This window comes from Cherax quadricarinatus, unplaced genomic scaffold (genome assembly GCF_038502225.1).
Source record: "Cherax quadricarinatus isolate ZL_2023a unplaced genomic scaffold, ASM3850222v1 Contig66, whole genome shotgun sequence".
Taxonomy (NCBI): Eukaryota; Metazoa; Arthropoda; class Malacostraca; order Decapoda; family Parastacidae; genus Cherax; species Cherax quadricarinatus.
Genome location: NW_027195092.1, coordinates 270,001 through 285,000, shown reverse-complemented (window position 1 = coordinate 285,000; position 15,000 = coordinate 270,001). Strand labels below are relative to the sequence as shown.

The 15,000-nt window shown below is 43.6% G+C and overlaps 1 protein-coding gene across 1 annotated transcript; it reads right to left on the bottom strand.

The window, feature by feature from the left end:
• Positions 1 to 1,666: 1,666 nt before the first annotated feature.
• Positions 1,667 to 2,688, bottom strand: LOC128701064 (cuticle protein CP575). Its single transcript, XM_053794611.2, has 2 exons — positions 2,581 to 2,688; positions 1,667 to 2,155 (listed from the first exon to the last, which is right to left on the bottom strand). Exons 1-2 carry the CDS (start codon positions 2,590 to 2,592, stop codon positions 1,904 to 1,906), a joined length of 264 nt encoding a protein of 87 aa, XP_053650586.1. The 5' UTR covers positions 2,593 to 2,688; the 3' UTR covers positions 1,667 to 1,903.
• Between the last annotated feature and the right edge of the window lie 12,312 nt (positions 2,689 to 15,000).

The following is a 15,000-nucleotide window of genomic DNA, read 5'->3' as shown; positions in this document are numbered from 1 at the left end:
AGTCTAGGATCCTGTAGTCTTGAAGTCTAGGATCCTGTAGTCCTGAAGTCTAGGATCCTGTAGTCTTGAAGTCTAGGATCCTGTAGTCCTGAAGTCTAGGATCCTGTAGTCTTGAAGTCTAGGATCCTGTAGTCCTGAAGTCTAGGATCCTGTAGACCTGAAGTGTAGGATCCTGTAGTCTTGAAGTCTAGGATCCTGTAGTCCTGAAGTCTAGGATCCTGTAGTCTTGAAGTCTAGGATCCTGTAGTCTTGAAGTCTAGGATCCTGTAGACCTGAAGTGTAGGATCCTCTAGTCTTGAAGTCTAGGATCCTGTAGTCCTGAAGTCTAGGATCCTGTGGTTCTGAAGTCTAGGATCCTGTAGACCTGAAGTCTAGGATCCTGTAGACCTGAAGTCTAGGACCCTGTAGACCTGAAGTCTAGGATCCTGTAGATCTGAAGTCTAGGATCCTGTAGACCTGAAGTCTAGGATCCTGTAGATCTGAAGTCTAGGATCCTGTAGACCTGAAGTCTAGGATCCTGTAGACCTGAAGTCTAGGACCCTGTAGACCTGAAGTCTAGGATCCTGTAGATCTGAAGTCTAGGATCCTGTAGACCTGAAGTCTAGGATCCTGTAGACCTGAAGTCTAGGATCCTGTAGACCTGAAGTCTAGGACCCTGTAGACCTGAAGTCTAGGATCCTGTAGACCTGAAGTCTAGGATCCTGTAGACCTGAAGTCTAGGATTCTGTAGACCTGAAGTCTAGGACCCTGTAGACCTGAAGTCTAGGATCCTGTAGTCCTGAAGTCTAGGATCCTGTAGACCTGAAGTCTAGGATCCTGTAGACCTGAAGTCTAGGATCCTGTAGACCTGAAGTCTAGGACCCTGTAGACCTGAAGTCTAGGATCCTGTAGACCTGAAGTCTAGGACCCTGTAGACCTGAAGTCTAGGATCCTGTAGACCTGAAGTCTAGGATCCTGTAGACCTGAAGTCTAGGATCCTGTAGACTTGAAGTCTAGGACCCTGTAGACCTGAAGTCTAGGATCCTGTAGACCTGAAGTCTAGGATCCTGTAGACCTGAAGTCTAGGATCCTGTAGACCTGAAGTCTAGGACCCTGTAGACCTGAAGTCTAGGATCCTGTAGACCTGAAGTCTAGGACCCTGTAGACCTGAAGTCTAGGATCCTGTAGACCTGAAGTCTAGGATCCTGTAGACCTGAAGTCTAGGATCCTGTAGACCTGAAGTCTAGGATCATGTAGACCTGAAGTCTAGGATCCTGTAGACCTGAAGTCTAGGATCCTGTAGACCTGAAGTCTAGGATCCTGTAGACCTGAAGTCTAGGATCCTGTAGACCTGACGTCTAGGATCCTGTAGACCTGAAGTCTAGGATCCTGTAGACCTGTGCAATACTGTACCTCCCACCTCCAGGGGGGTGTCACCGAGGTTTTGTGCACCAGGGGCTTGGACTTCCATCGTGGGTGAGTGTGTCAGGAGTGAATGGAGACAAATAGCTTTTAGGACTTGAGGTGCTGTTGGAGTGTCAGGAAGAGACTCAGGGAAACTGGCGGACTGGACTTGAGTCCTGGAGGAGAGAAATATAGTGTCTGCACTCTGAAGGAGGGAAGTACCGTACCTTAGTGGGAAGCGGTGTTGTCTTAATAATAATAATAGTAATAATAATAACAGTAATAATAGTAATAATATAATCAGTTTTATTTATATTTAAAGGGATTTTTAGCCTGGGAAGTTGAACTCGATCTGTGATGTTGTTCAGTTGCTACAGGATGTTGTGCTGCAGCTCCTGGTGCCCGTCCTCAGGTACAGGTCTTCGTTAGGTACTATTCATCAGCATCCTCGTCCACAGTAGGTACCTCGTTAGGTACTATTCATCAGCATCCTCGTCCACAGTAGGTACCTCGTTAGGTACTATTCATCAGCTTCCTCGTCCACAGTAGGTGCCTTGGGCAGAACATTGTCATCTAGTACTCTGTAGCCAAGATGGTCAGCAATGTACTCAATCTTGTACTCCTCGCCATTAGGAGCGACCCAGGAGTACTCTCCCGCCACTGCCCGGCCGGGTATACCGTCCTGCTCGTGTTCCAGATGGTCCTCGTCGATGTCAATGATGTCAGTGGGCAGGGCAGCAGCCAGGGCAAGCATGCCCAGGGCAAGAACCAGCTGGAACAACCAATTATGTCTTAGTACTCAGATGGTTGAGGGATCTGAAGATGGTGCTAGTCTAGCGAAATGTATATATAAATGTATATATACAGAGATTGGTATATCTGGGCATCTGTCAGTAAGATATACCAAGATATATATATATATATATATATATATATATATATATATATATATATATATATATATATATATATATATATCTCAGTGGTCTATAAACACAAATGATGGGTATTACAGCTATACACACTGGGAAATGTATATTTCTCAGTAAATATGAAGATATATACACACCATATAGCGTATATACCTGAAGTTACACTGTGGTATAATCACAGTAGTCACAGTAGTCACAGTAATCACAGTAATCACAGTAATCACAGTAATCAGAGTAATCACAGTAATCTCAAAGTTCAACTTACCAGGACCTTCATACTGTGTCAGCTGTGAGACCTGGACAGTAGTGATACCTGGTCAGCACACCTGCTTTATATATCCCAGCACACCTGGAGTTGGGAGGTGTCCTCCACGGTGGAGGGAGGGATGGAGGCAGGGTATGTTCTGCAACAACTCCACTTCCTGACAGCAACTAACTCAGCTAGCAATAATGTAAATATTGATTTGGTTTTACCACTTAGCTGGCTAGTTTATTGTGTACCTCATATCCATCCTGTGGATGGTAGTGGCTAGTTTATTGTGTACCTCATATCCATCCTGTGGATGGTAGTGGCTAGTTTATTGTGTACCTCATATCCATCCTGTGGATGGTAGTGGCTAGTTTATTGTGTACCTCATATCCATCCTGTGGATGGTAGTGGCTAGTTTATTGTGTACCTCATATCCATCCTGTGGATGGTAGTGGCTAGTTTATTGTGTACCTCATATCCATCCTGTGGATGGTAGTGGCTAGTTTATTGTGTACCTCATATCCATCCTGTGGATGGTAGTGGCTAGTTTATTGTGTACCTCATATCCATCCTGTGGATGGTAGTGGCTAGTTTATTGTGTACCTCATATCCATCCTGTGGATGGTAGTGGCTAGTTTATTGTGTACCTCATATCCATCCTGTGGATGGTGGTGGCTAGTTTATTGTGTACCTCATATCCATCCTGTGGATGGTAGTGGCTAGTTTATTGTGTACCTCATATCCATCCTGTGGATGGTAGTGCGAAGATGACGATTTTTGGTTGGTTAATGGGGTTTAAAGTCTATCTACTACACCAGGGTCATTAAGACTGGTTGGTTGGTTAATGGGGTTTAAAGTCTATCTACTACACCTGGGTCATTAAGACTGGTTGGTTGGTTAATGGGGTTTAAAGTCTATCTACTACACCAGGGTCATTAAGACTGGTTGGTTGGTTAATGGGGTTTAAAGTCTATCTACTACACCTGGGTCATTAAGACTGGTTGGTTGGTTAATGGGGTTTAAAGTCTATCTACTACACCAGGGTCATTAAGACTGGTTGGTTGGTTAATGGGGTTTAAAGTCTATCTACTACACCTGGGTCATTAAGACTGGTTGGTTGGTTAATGGGGTTTAAAGTCTATCTACTACACCAGGGTCATTAAGACTGGTTGGTTGGTTAATGGGGTTTAAAGTCTATCTACTACACCAGGGTCATTAAGACTGGTTGGTTGGTTAATGGGGTTTAAAGTCTATCTACTACACCAGGGTCATTAAGACTGGTTGGTTGGTTAATGGGGTTTAAAGTCTATCTACTACACCTGGGTCATTAAGACTGGTTGGTTGGTTAATGGGGTTTAAAGTCTATCTACTACACCAGGGTCATTAAGACTGGTTGGTTGGTTAATGGGGTTTAAAGTCTATCTACTACACCAGGGTCATTAAGGCTGGTTGGTTGGTTAATGGGGTTTAAAGTCTATCTACTACACCAGGGTCATTAAGACTGGTTGGTTGGTTAATGGGGTTTAAAGTCTATCTACTACACCAGGGTCATTAAGACTGGTTGGTTGGTTAATGGGGTTTAAAGTCTATCTACTACACCAGGGTCATTAAGACTGGTTGGTTGGTTAATGGGGTTTAAAGTCTATCTACTACACCAGGGTCATTAAGGCTGCAGGTCACCTGGTCACCACCAGTCAAGAATACTTTAATACCTAAAATACTGGTTAATGTAAACTACCAGTGTATATACACTGAGATATACACCTCTCAGTGTATATACACTGAGATATACACCTCTCAGTGTATATACACTGAGATATACACCTCTCAGTGTATATACACTGAGATATACACCTCTCAGTGTATATACACTGAGATATACACCTCTCAGTGTATATACACTGAGATATACACCTCTCAGTGTATATACACTGAGATATACACCTCTCAGTGTATATACACTGAGATATACACCTCTCAGTGTATATACACTGAGATATACACCTCTCAGTGAATATACACTGAGATATACACCTCTCATGGCATATACACTGAGATATACACCTCTCAGTGTATATACACTGAGATATATACCTCTCAGGGCATATACACTGAGATATACACCTCTCAGTGTATATACACTGAGATATACACCTCTCAGTGTATATACACTGAGATATACACCTCTCAGTGTATATATACACTGAGATATACACCTCTCAGTGTATATACACTGAGATATTCACCTCTCGGTGTATATACACTGAGATATACACCTCTCAGTGTATATACACTGAGATATACACCTCTCAGTGTATATATACACTGAGATAAACACCTCTCAGTGTATATACACTGAGATATACACCTCTCAGTGTATATACACTGAGATATACACCTCTCAGTGTATATACACTGAGATATACACCTCTCAGTGTATATACACTGAGATATACACCTCTCAGTGTATATACACTGAGATATACACCTCTCAGTGTATATACACTGAGATATACACCTCTCAGTGTATATACACTGAGATATACACCTGTCAGTGTGTATACACTGAGATATACACCTCTCAGTGTATATACACTGAGATATACACCTCTCAGTGTATATACACTGAGATATACACCTCTCAGTGTATATACACTGAGATATACTCCTCTCAGTGTATATACACTGAGATATACACCTGTCAGTGTATATACACTGAGATATACTCCTCTCAGTGTATATATACTATTATTATTATTATTATTATTATTATTATTATTATTATTATTATTATTATTATTATTATTATTATTATTATTATTAATATTATTCTTTTTTACAATTCTATTATACTGTTTAAGTAGTGTAGAAGAGAGCTCCAGGAGCGTGGATCAAGAGCCGTGTGAGTTGCTGTAATATCCTTGGGATACATAACAGATCACTGTACCTCAGGGAATACCAGAATCTAACAGCACAAAGGCAGTGAAACCCGGGCAAGAAACCTGCCGTTCTCTCAAGGTCTCTCATTCACAGATATACACATGTATACACACGTATGTGCACATGCATGCACACATAGGTACACACGTCGATGCAGGATCGTTACGTTGCTTTAAGATGGGTTACGATAAGGTGAGGGTGGGCCTCGCAGCGACCAGTGATGGGACCAGGAGCTATGAATCGACCCCCTGCAACCATTGTTAGGTGAGTACACAGGAGGAGAGGCTTAGGGAAGTCGATGTGACGACACTGGAGGACAGGAGGGTCAGGGGGGACATGATAACGATATGTAAAATACTGAGAGGAATTGACAAGGTGGACAGAGACAGGATGTTCCAGAGATGTGACACAGCAACAAGGGGACACAGCAACAAGGGGACACAGCAACAAGGGGACACAGCAACAAGGGGACACAACAACAAGGGGACACAACAACAAGGGGACACAGCAACAAGGGGACACAGCAACAAGGGGACACAACAACAAGGGGACACAGCAACAAGGGGACACAGCAACAAGGGGACACAGCAACAAGGGGACACAACAACAAGGGGACACAGCAACAAGGGGACACAGCAACAAGGGGACACAACAACAAGGGGACACAACAACAAGGGGACACAGCAACAAGGGGACACAGCAACAAGGGGACACAGCAACAAGGGGACACAGCAACAAGGGGACACATCAACAAGGGGACACAACAACAAGGGGACACAGCAACAAGGGGACACAACAACAAGGGGACACAGCAACAAGGGGACACAGCAACAAGGGGACACAACAACAAGGGGACACAGCAACAAGGGGACACAACAACAAGGGGACACAGCAACAAGGGGACACAACAACAAGGGGACACAGCAACAAGGGGACACAACAACAAGGGGACACAGCAACAAGGGGACACAGCAACAAGGGGACACAGCAACAAGGGGACACAGCAACAAGGGGACACATCAACAAGGGGACACAACAACAAGGGGACACAGCAACAAGGGGACACAGCAACAAGGGGACACAGCAACAAGGGGACACATCAACAAGGGGACACAACAACAAGGGGACACAGCAACAAGGGGACACAACAACAAGGGGACACAGCAACAAGGGGACACAGCAACAAGGGGACACAACAACAAGGGGACACAGCAACAAGGGGACACAGCAACAAGGGGACACAGCAAGAAGGGGACACAGCAAGAAGGGGACACAGCATCAAGGGGACACAGCAACAAGGGGGTCACAGTTGGAAGTCACAGGGATGTTAGGAAGTATTTCTTCAGCCACAGAGTTGTCAGGAAGTGGAACAATCTGGAGAGTGATGTAGTGGAAGCAGGAACCATACATAGCTTTATGAAGGGGTATGGTAAAACTCTCGGACCAGGGAGAGAGAGGACCTAGTAGTGACAAGTGAAGAGGCGGGGCCAGGAGCTATGAATCGACCCCTGTAGCCACAATTAGGTGAGTACTGTGTGTGCCTGTGTGTATGTGTGTGTGTGCCTGTGTGTATGTGTGTGTGTGCCTGTGTGTATGTGTGTGTGTGCCTGTGTGTGTATGTACCTGTGTGTGTGTTTGCGCGCGCTTGCACGCGCGTATGACAGAGACAAACACCGAACACGAAAAACACACATACACACACACACCCAAAAAAACACCCACACATTAAATCTCTCAACAAACACCATTTAAAACAAGCGCGTAAAACACCGACTCCCATCCAACCACACATAAACACCTGACACACGACACATCACACACAGCACCCAGGTGTCTGCACATTAGCATAGCACCTGAGGCGGCACCTATCGTGTGTCAGGTGACGTACGACGCCAGCCATACGTCTCTCCGACGCGTCGGGCGTCGCAAAGCGTTACGACGGGAGCGGAACAGAGGCAGTGTTATTAGTAGCACTGCTTGTAGTGATGGAGGAGGCAGTGGTGATGGAATTTTGGCTGCTGGCCCACACTTGGCCCTCTAGTACAATGATGGAGTCTCGTGGCCTTATTACACCTCCTTCCTTCTATATAACACCTCTCTCCTTCTATATAACACCTCTCTCCTTCTATGTAACACCTCTCTCCTATATAACACCTCTCTCCTTCAATATAACACCTCTCTCCTTCTATATAACACCTCTCTCCTATATAACACCTCTCTCCTTCAATATAACACCTCTCTCCTTCTATATAACACCTCTCTCCTTCTATATAACACCTCTCTCCTTCTATGTAACACCTCTCTCCTATATAACACCTCTCTCCTTCAATATAACACCTCTCTCCTTCTATATAACACTTCTCTCCTTCTATATAACACCTCTCTCCTATATAACACCTCTCTCCTTCAATATAACACCTCTCTCCTTCTATATAACACCTCTCTCCTATATAACACCTCTCTCCTTCAATATAACACCTCTCTCCTTCTATATAACACCTCTCTCCTTCTATATAACACCTCTCTCCTTCTATGTAACACCTCTCTCCTATATAACACCTCTCTCCTTCAATATAACACCTCTCTCCTTCTATATAACACTTCTCTCCTTCTATATAACACCTCTCTCCTATATAACACCTCTCTCCTTCAATATAACACCTCTCTCCTTCTATATAACACTTCTCTCCTTCTATATAACACCTCTCTCCTATATAACACCTCTCTCCTTCAATATAACACCTCTCTCCTTCTATATAACACCTCTCTCCTATATAACACCTCTCTCCTTCTATGTTACACGTCCCTCCTTCTATATAACACGTCACTCCTATATTACAGTTCCCTTCTATAACACACCTCCCTCTTTGTATAACAATATCAGTTGATATTTATAAAGAAAAGAACATCCCTTGTTATTGAAATTGATGTCTAGAACAACTGAACATCGCCTAACCCGTGTTGATCTCAAAATTTCGACTTCCGGCCGGCATCAATGGCCACTGTGGGTGTGGTCGTCTGCTAATGGAGTCTCCTCGATACAAAAAGAAGTCAGCTGATGCTGTCAAAATATAACTGTTGACAGATTATATTGATGACAGGACCAGGTAGTGACCTCTGGTCTTTAAGATTTACCAAGAATGCATTTAACTTGCAGATTTATCAACTTTAAGAGAGTTGTGACGAGGTTGACGAGAGACAGAGTTGGAGAGAGAGAGAGAGAGAGAGAGAGAGAGAGAGAGAGAGAGAGAGGTGGAATATGACTCGTAGTTGAGTTAGACTGGTAGTTGTGGTTGTTTGGGAACTGTGTTCTGAAAGATTTCTTGCCTGAATCAATGTAGAAATGCCAGAAATAGAAAGGACTTAATGAATGGCTGTGTCCTCCACAGGGACTCCACGTTAAGGTACATCTATATCCTCCACAGGTACTCCACTTTAATGAACGTCTGTGTCCTCCACAGGTACTCCACGTTAATGTATAGCTGTGTCCTCCACAGGCACTCCACGTTAAGGTATGGCTGTGTCCTCCACAAGGACTTCACGTTAAGGTATGGCTGTGTCCTCCACAGGGACTTCACGTTAAGGTACTCCTATATCCTCCACAGGGACTTCACGTTAAGGTATGGCTGTGTCCTCCACAGGCACTCCACGTTAAGGTATGGCTGTGTCCTCCACAGGGACTTCACGTTAAGGTATTGCTGTGTCCTCCACAGGGACTTCACGTTAAGGTATGAATGTGTCCTCCACAGGGACTTCACGTTAAGATACGCCTGTGTCCTCCACAGGGACTTCACGTGGAGTGTCCCAATAGGGTTCCTGTCCTCCACAGGAACATTTAAAGAACTGGAATGAGACACAGTTCATCCTGACTGAACATGATCTCAAACGTCGACAATGTCTGGAAGCTTCACTAATCACCATCACCGACAACATAGATCATAACACTGGAAACTACAACATTTCAACAACACTAACATATGTGATAGTCAACCTGGCACAACAGCACCTACCCAACAACACAGGACTCACGTGATCACATTATCTAGTCAACCTGGCACAGCATCACCTACCCAACAACACAGGAGTCACGTGATCACATTGTCTACGTGTTCTCATCCCAATAAATATCTCCTGGTGTTTGCTCACCTGTCTTTCTAAGTCATGTACAGAGCTGTAAAATAAATTCTGGATTTCTGTTACTTACACTTCTTGATATAAATCCGAGTAATCTGCTAGTCTTATTGCGCACACTTAGGCACTGTTGTCTTGGCTTTAGATTTCCGCTTACCATGACTCCCAAGTCTTTCACAGTCTGTATGATCAACTCTGCTTCGGAATGTAGATGAATGGTTTGGGGAACCGACACGTTGATAAATTAGACACATGTGCAACTCTTGGGTATCTTTATTGAGGAAACGTTTCGCCACACAGTGGCTTCATCAGTCCATACAAAGGAGAATGGTGAAGAACAGGAGGAGAATGAGGTAATCAGTCCCTCAACCTTGAGTCGATGTGGTCAGTCCATCAATCTTGAATAGAATACAGGATATGAGCAGAGAAGTAGTTTGTACCGTAGACAGGAGAGATGCAGCATTCGTAGGTGGTGTTACATTTGTCCAATGTGGAAGTAGGTCGTGACACCACCTACGACTGCTGCACCTCTCCTGCCTACGGTACAAACTACTTCTCTGCTCATATCCTGTATTCTATTCAAGATTGATGGACTGACCACATCGGCTCAAGGCTGAGGGACTGATTACCTCATTCTCCTCCTGTTCTTCACCATTCTCCTTTGTATGGACTGATGAAGCCACTGTGTGGCGAAACGTTTCCTAAATAAAGATACCCAAGAGTTGCACATGTGTCTAATTTAACAAACTCTACTTCACCTAGTTTAATGCGTCAACCTCCTGTAAACCCATTTGGGTTCGTCCTTATCTGACCTAATTTCTCTCAGGGGAATATATACACTGTCGGATTTTTTATTAATAATAGTTATATTTACGGTTTTCATCGTTATTTTATCACCTTCAATATAATTATTAGCTAGATTACCCTGGTCGACACTAGACAGATGTTCCCTAAGTCCATCATAATCGGCAGAATGAAAATCGGGGACGTCAGCACATCAGTGATCCCCAGATTATTCACTAGAGTTTTGTTATTGGTCAGAATCAGTAATAACAGAGTATTATCTCTGGTAATTCTGCCACAAATTGCTTTAAAAAGTCCGGAACTACGTCTAATAAGTCACCGGACTCTACGTTTCTAGTCAGAGAAGTCCAGTCTATTTGGCTAGAGCTAAAATCCCCCATTATTATGACATTTAGACCAGTGGCGGCTCGTCCATTGGAGCTGCAGAGCTGCAGTCCCCCCGGACGCTCACTGCCAGACGTATGACTTCATCAACTTAACGCTAAAATAATTTACAACTGACAAATATATTACAGGAAAAATATATTGTATGTTGTTTTCAATGTATTTTTAAGCGAATTATTATTTTTTTGTTAAAATAAGATAAAAAACGATTAAAAATAGAAGTCTGATGCGGTACGGTAGTACAGGTGTTACTGGCGCTACGAGCTGCCACATTATTATTGGAACATTTCGCCCTCACAGAAGGCTTCTTCAGTCATATACAGAGGCAAAAGGTGTAGCAGTGAAAAGAAGATATAATCAGTCCATTAATCTCGAAGAAAAATTATTTGAGGTAATCTGTCCCTCAGCCTAGTTGATGGACTGATTGCATCTACATTTCACTACTACATCTGCTGCCTCTGTATTTGACTGAAGAGTCTACTGTATAGCTGAAAATTTTCATCAATAAAGATACCTAACAGCTACACTTTGGGTATTTTGCAGCATTTTCAACTCTCCACCATCGTGTCTAGGAGCCCTTAACAATTTCATTCCGAAAATATCTCTCTTTGTTGCTATCTAAGTTAGGGAGGACGGGTTATGTCACCTATAATAATTATTCTTGTCCTAGAACTTCTATCTGAACAGATTCAGCGTCTAACCACAGTATGAGTTGGGATCGAACTCACGGCAAGTAAGTCGTAAGACTCCAGGCCCGTGTGGCTCCTGCTAGCCTTCCTATGGAGTATAAATATACCTAGATGGATGAATCTTATTGTAGCCAACTGGTCCAGTGGCTTCTCCAGTGGCCTGGAGTTTTACCACACTCTTGCCATGAGTTCTAACCCCATCCATACCATGGTTTGCCTGCAGTCGTGTCATCACGATTTCATGAGACATTTAGTGTTAGCAGCCGAGTCACTTTACAATTTTATCAAAAAATGAGATGACAGCAAATGCTTCAAGCTGCTTAATTCGTCGAAATATTAATAACATAATTTTAGACTATTATTATTAATTTTCCTATTGTTTCACGTATTTCTAAAAAAAAATCTAACCCATCGATTTTAATATGTATGTTTTGATGCAACAGTTGAGGTTATTTCAGACAATATAATGGTACCCCGTCCCCCTTCCTGTTGTCTGTATACACAGAGCATAAACCCTTGAATGTGGTACTCATAACTAAACTCTAAATTATACTTTGTTTCAGTTATTGCAATGATATCAAAGTTCCCATCACGTGCGACAAAATGTATTTCATTAATTTTGTTCCTGGCGCTTCCACTGTTAGTATAAAAAAATTTAGCTTCTCAACAGTTTCTTGTATCATCTTTATCCATTGTTGTTATACGACTATTATTCCGTGACATTAGAGCCTAAATCAGTATTTATGTATTCCATTTTATCCTTTCCTAAGCCTAGGTTAAAGCCCTAGTAACTCCTTCAACTGAACTAACTAAAACACCCACACCAGTCCTAGATAAGTGAATCCCCATCCCTGCTATACATGTCATTACTGAACTAGCTAGAGCACCCACACCAGTCCTAGATAAGTGAACCCCCATCCCTGCTATACATATCATTACTGAACTAGCTAGAGCACCCACACCAGTCCTAGATAAGTGAACCCCCATCCCTGCTATACATATCATTACTGAACTAGCTAGAGCACCCACACCAGTCCTAGATAAGTGAACCCTCCGTCCCTGCTATACATGTCATTACTGAACTAGCTAGAGCACCCACACCAGTCCTAGATAAGTGAACCCCCCATCCCCGTTATACATATTACTGCCGTAGATGTTGTCCCAGTTGTCAATGAATGGTACTGCATTATCCTTGCAGTGTTTGTCCAGCCAATAATATTTACCAATTGTTCTGGACAGCCATTCTTTTCCAACTTCCCTTCTTGGCAATATACCACATATAACAATTTCCAGTGGTATGGTGACCAATTCCAGTGGTATGGTGACCAATTCCAGTGGTATGGTGATCAATTCCAGTGGTATGGTGACCAATTCCAGTGGTATGGTGACCAATTCCAGTGGTATGGTGACCAATTCCAGTGGTATGGTGACCAATTCCAGTGGTATGGTGACCAATTCCAGTGGTATGGTGATCAATTCCAGTGGTATGGTGACCAATTCCAGTGGTATGGTGACCAATTCCAGTGGTATGGTGACCAATTCCAGTGGTATGGTGATCAATTCCAGTGGTATGGTGACCAATTCCAGTGGTATGGTGACCAATTCCAGTGGTATGGTGACCAATTCCAGTGGTATGGTGACCAATTCCAGTGGTATGGTGACCAATTCCAGTGGTATGGTGATCAATTCCAGTGGTATGGTGACCAATTCCAGTGGTATGGTGACCAATTCCAGTGGTATGGTGACCAATTCCAGTGGTATGGTGACCAATTCCAGTGGTATGGTGACCAATTCCAGTGGTATGGTGATCAATTCCAGTGGTATGGTGACCAATTCCAGTGGTATGGTGACCAATTCCAGTGGTATGGTGACCAATTCCAGTGGTATGGTGACCAATTCCAGTGGTATGGTGACCAATTCCAGTGGTATGGTGACCAATTCCAGTGGTATGGTGACCAATTCCAGTGGTATGGTGACCAATTCCAGTGGTATGGTGACCAATTCCAGTGGTATGGTGACCAATTCCAGTGGTATGGTGACCAATTCCAGTGGTATGGTGACCAATTCCAGTGGTATGGTGACCAATTCCAGTGGTATGGTAACCAATTCCAGTGGTATGGTGACCAATTCCAGTGGTATGGTGACCAATTCCAGTGGTATGGTAACCAATTCCAGTGGTATGGTGACCAATTCCAGTGGTATGGTGACCAATTCCAGTGGTATGGTGACCAATTCCAGTGGTATGGTGACCAATTCCAGTGGTATGGTGACCAATTCCAGTGGTATGGTGACCAATTCCAGTGGTATGGTGACCAATTCCAGTGGTATGGTGACCAATTCCAGTGGTATGGTGACCAATTCCAGTAGTATGGTGACCAATTCCAGTGGTATGGTGATCAATTCCAGTGGTATGGTGACCAATTCCAGTGGTATGGTGATCAATTCCAGCGGTATGGTGACCAATTCCAGTGGTATGGTGACCAATTCCAGCGGTATGGTGACCAATTCCAGTGGTATGGTGACCAATTCCAGTGGTATGGTAACCAATTCCAGTGGTATGGTGACCAATTCCAGTGGTATGGTGACCAATTCCAGTGGTATGGTGACCAATTCCAGTGGTATGGTGACCAATTCCAGTGGTATGGTGACCAATTCCAGCGGTATGGTGACCAATTCCAGTGGTATGGTGACCAATTCCAGTGGTATGGTGACCAATTCCAGTGGTATGGTGACCAATTCCAGTGGTATGGTGACCAATTCCAGTGGTATGGTGACCAATTCCAGTGGTATGGTGACCAATTCCAGTGGTATGGTGACCAATTCCAGTGGTATGGTGACCAATTCCAGTGGTATGGTGACCAATTCCAGTGGTATGGTGATCAATTCCAGTGGTATGGTGATCAATTCCAGTGGTATGGTGACCAATTCCAGTGGTATGGTGATCAATTCCAGCGGTATGGTGACCAATTCCAGTGGTATGGTGACCAATTCCAGTGGTATGGTGACCAATTCCAGTGGTATGGTGACCAATTCCAGTGGTATGGTAACCAATTCCATTGGTATGGTGACCAGTTCTAGTGGTATGGTAGCCAATTCCAGTGGTATGTTGACTAATTCCAGTCGTAAGATGACTAGTTTCAGTGGTAAGGTAACCAGTCCCAGTGGTAATATAACCAGTACCAGTGGTAACATAACCAGTACAAGTGGTAATATAACCAGTACCAGTGGTAATATAACCAGTACCAGTGTTAATATAATCAGTACAAGTGGTAATATAACCAGTACCAAAGGTAATGTAACTAGTGCCAGTACCAGTGCCAGTACCAGTACCAGTACCAGTACCAGTACCTTCCCGTAATATCAGCTCAAGAAATATACCACTAGCTGGATTTTTTCAACAGTGAAATCATTACTGTTGAAGACAGTTAGATGACGTCTGTGAGGTGGAACAGGTGAGGGTGGGGCGCAGGTAGGTGAGGTCACCTGC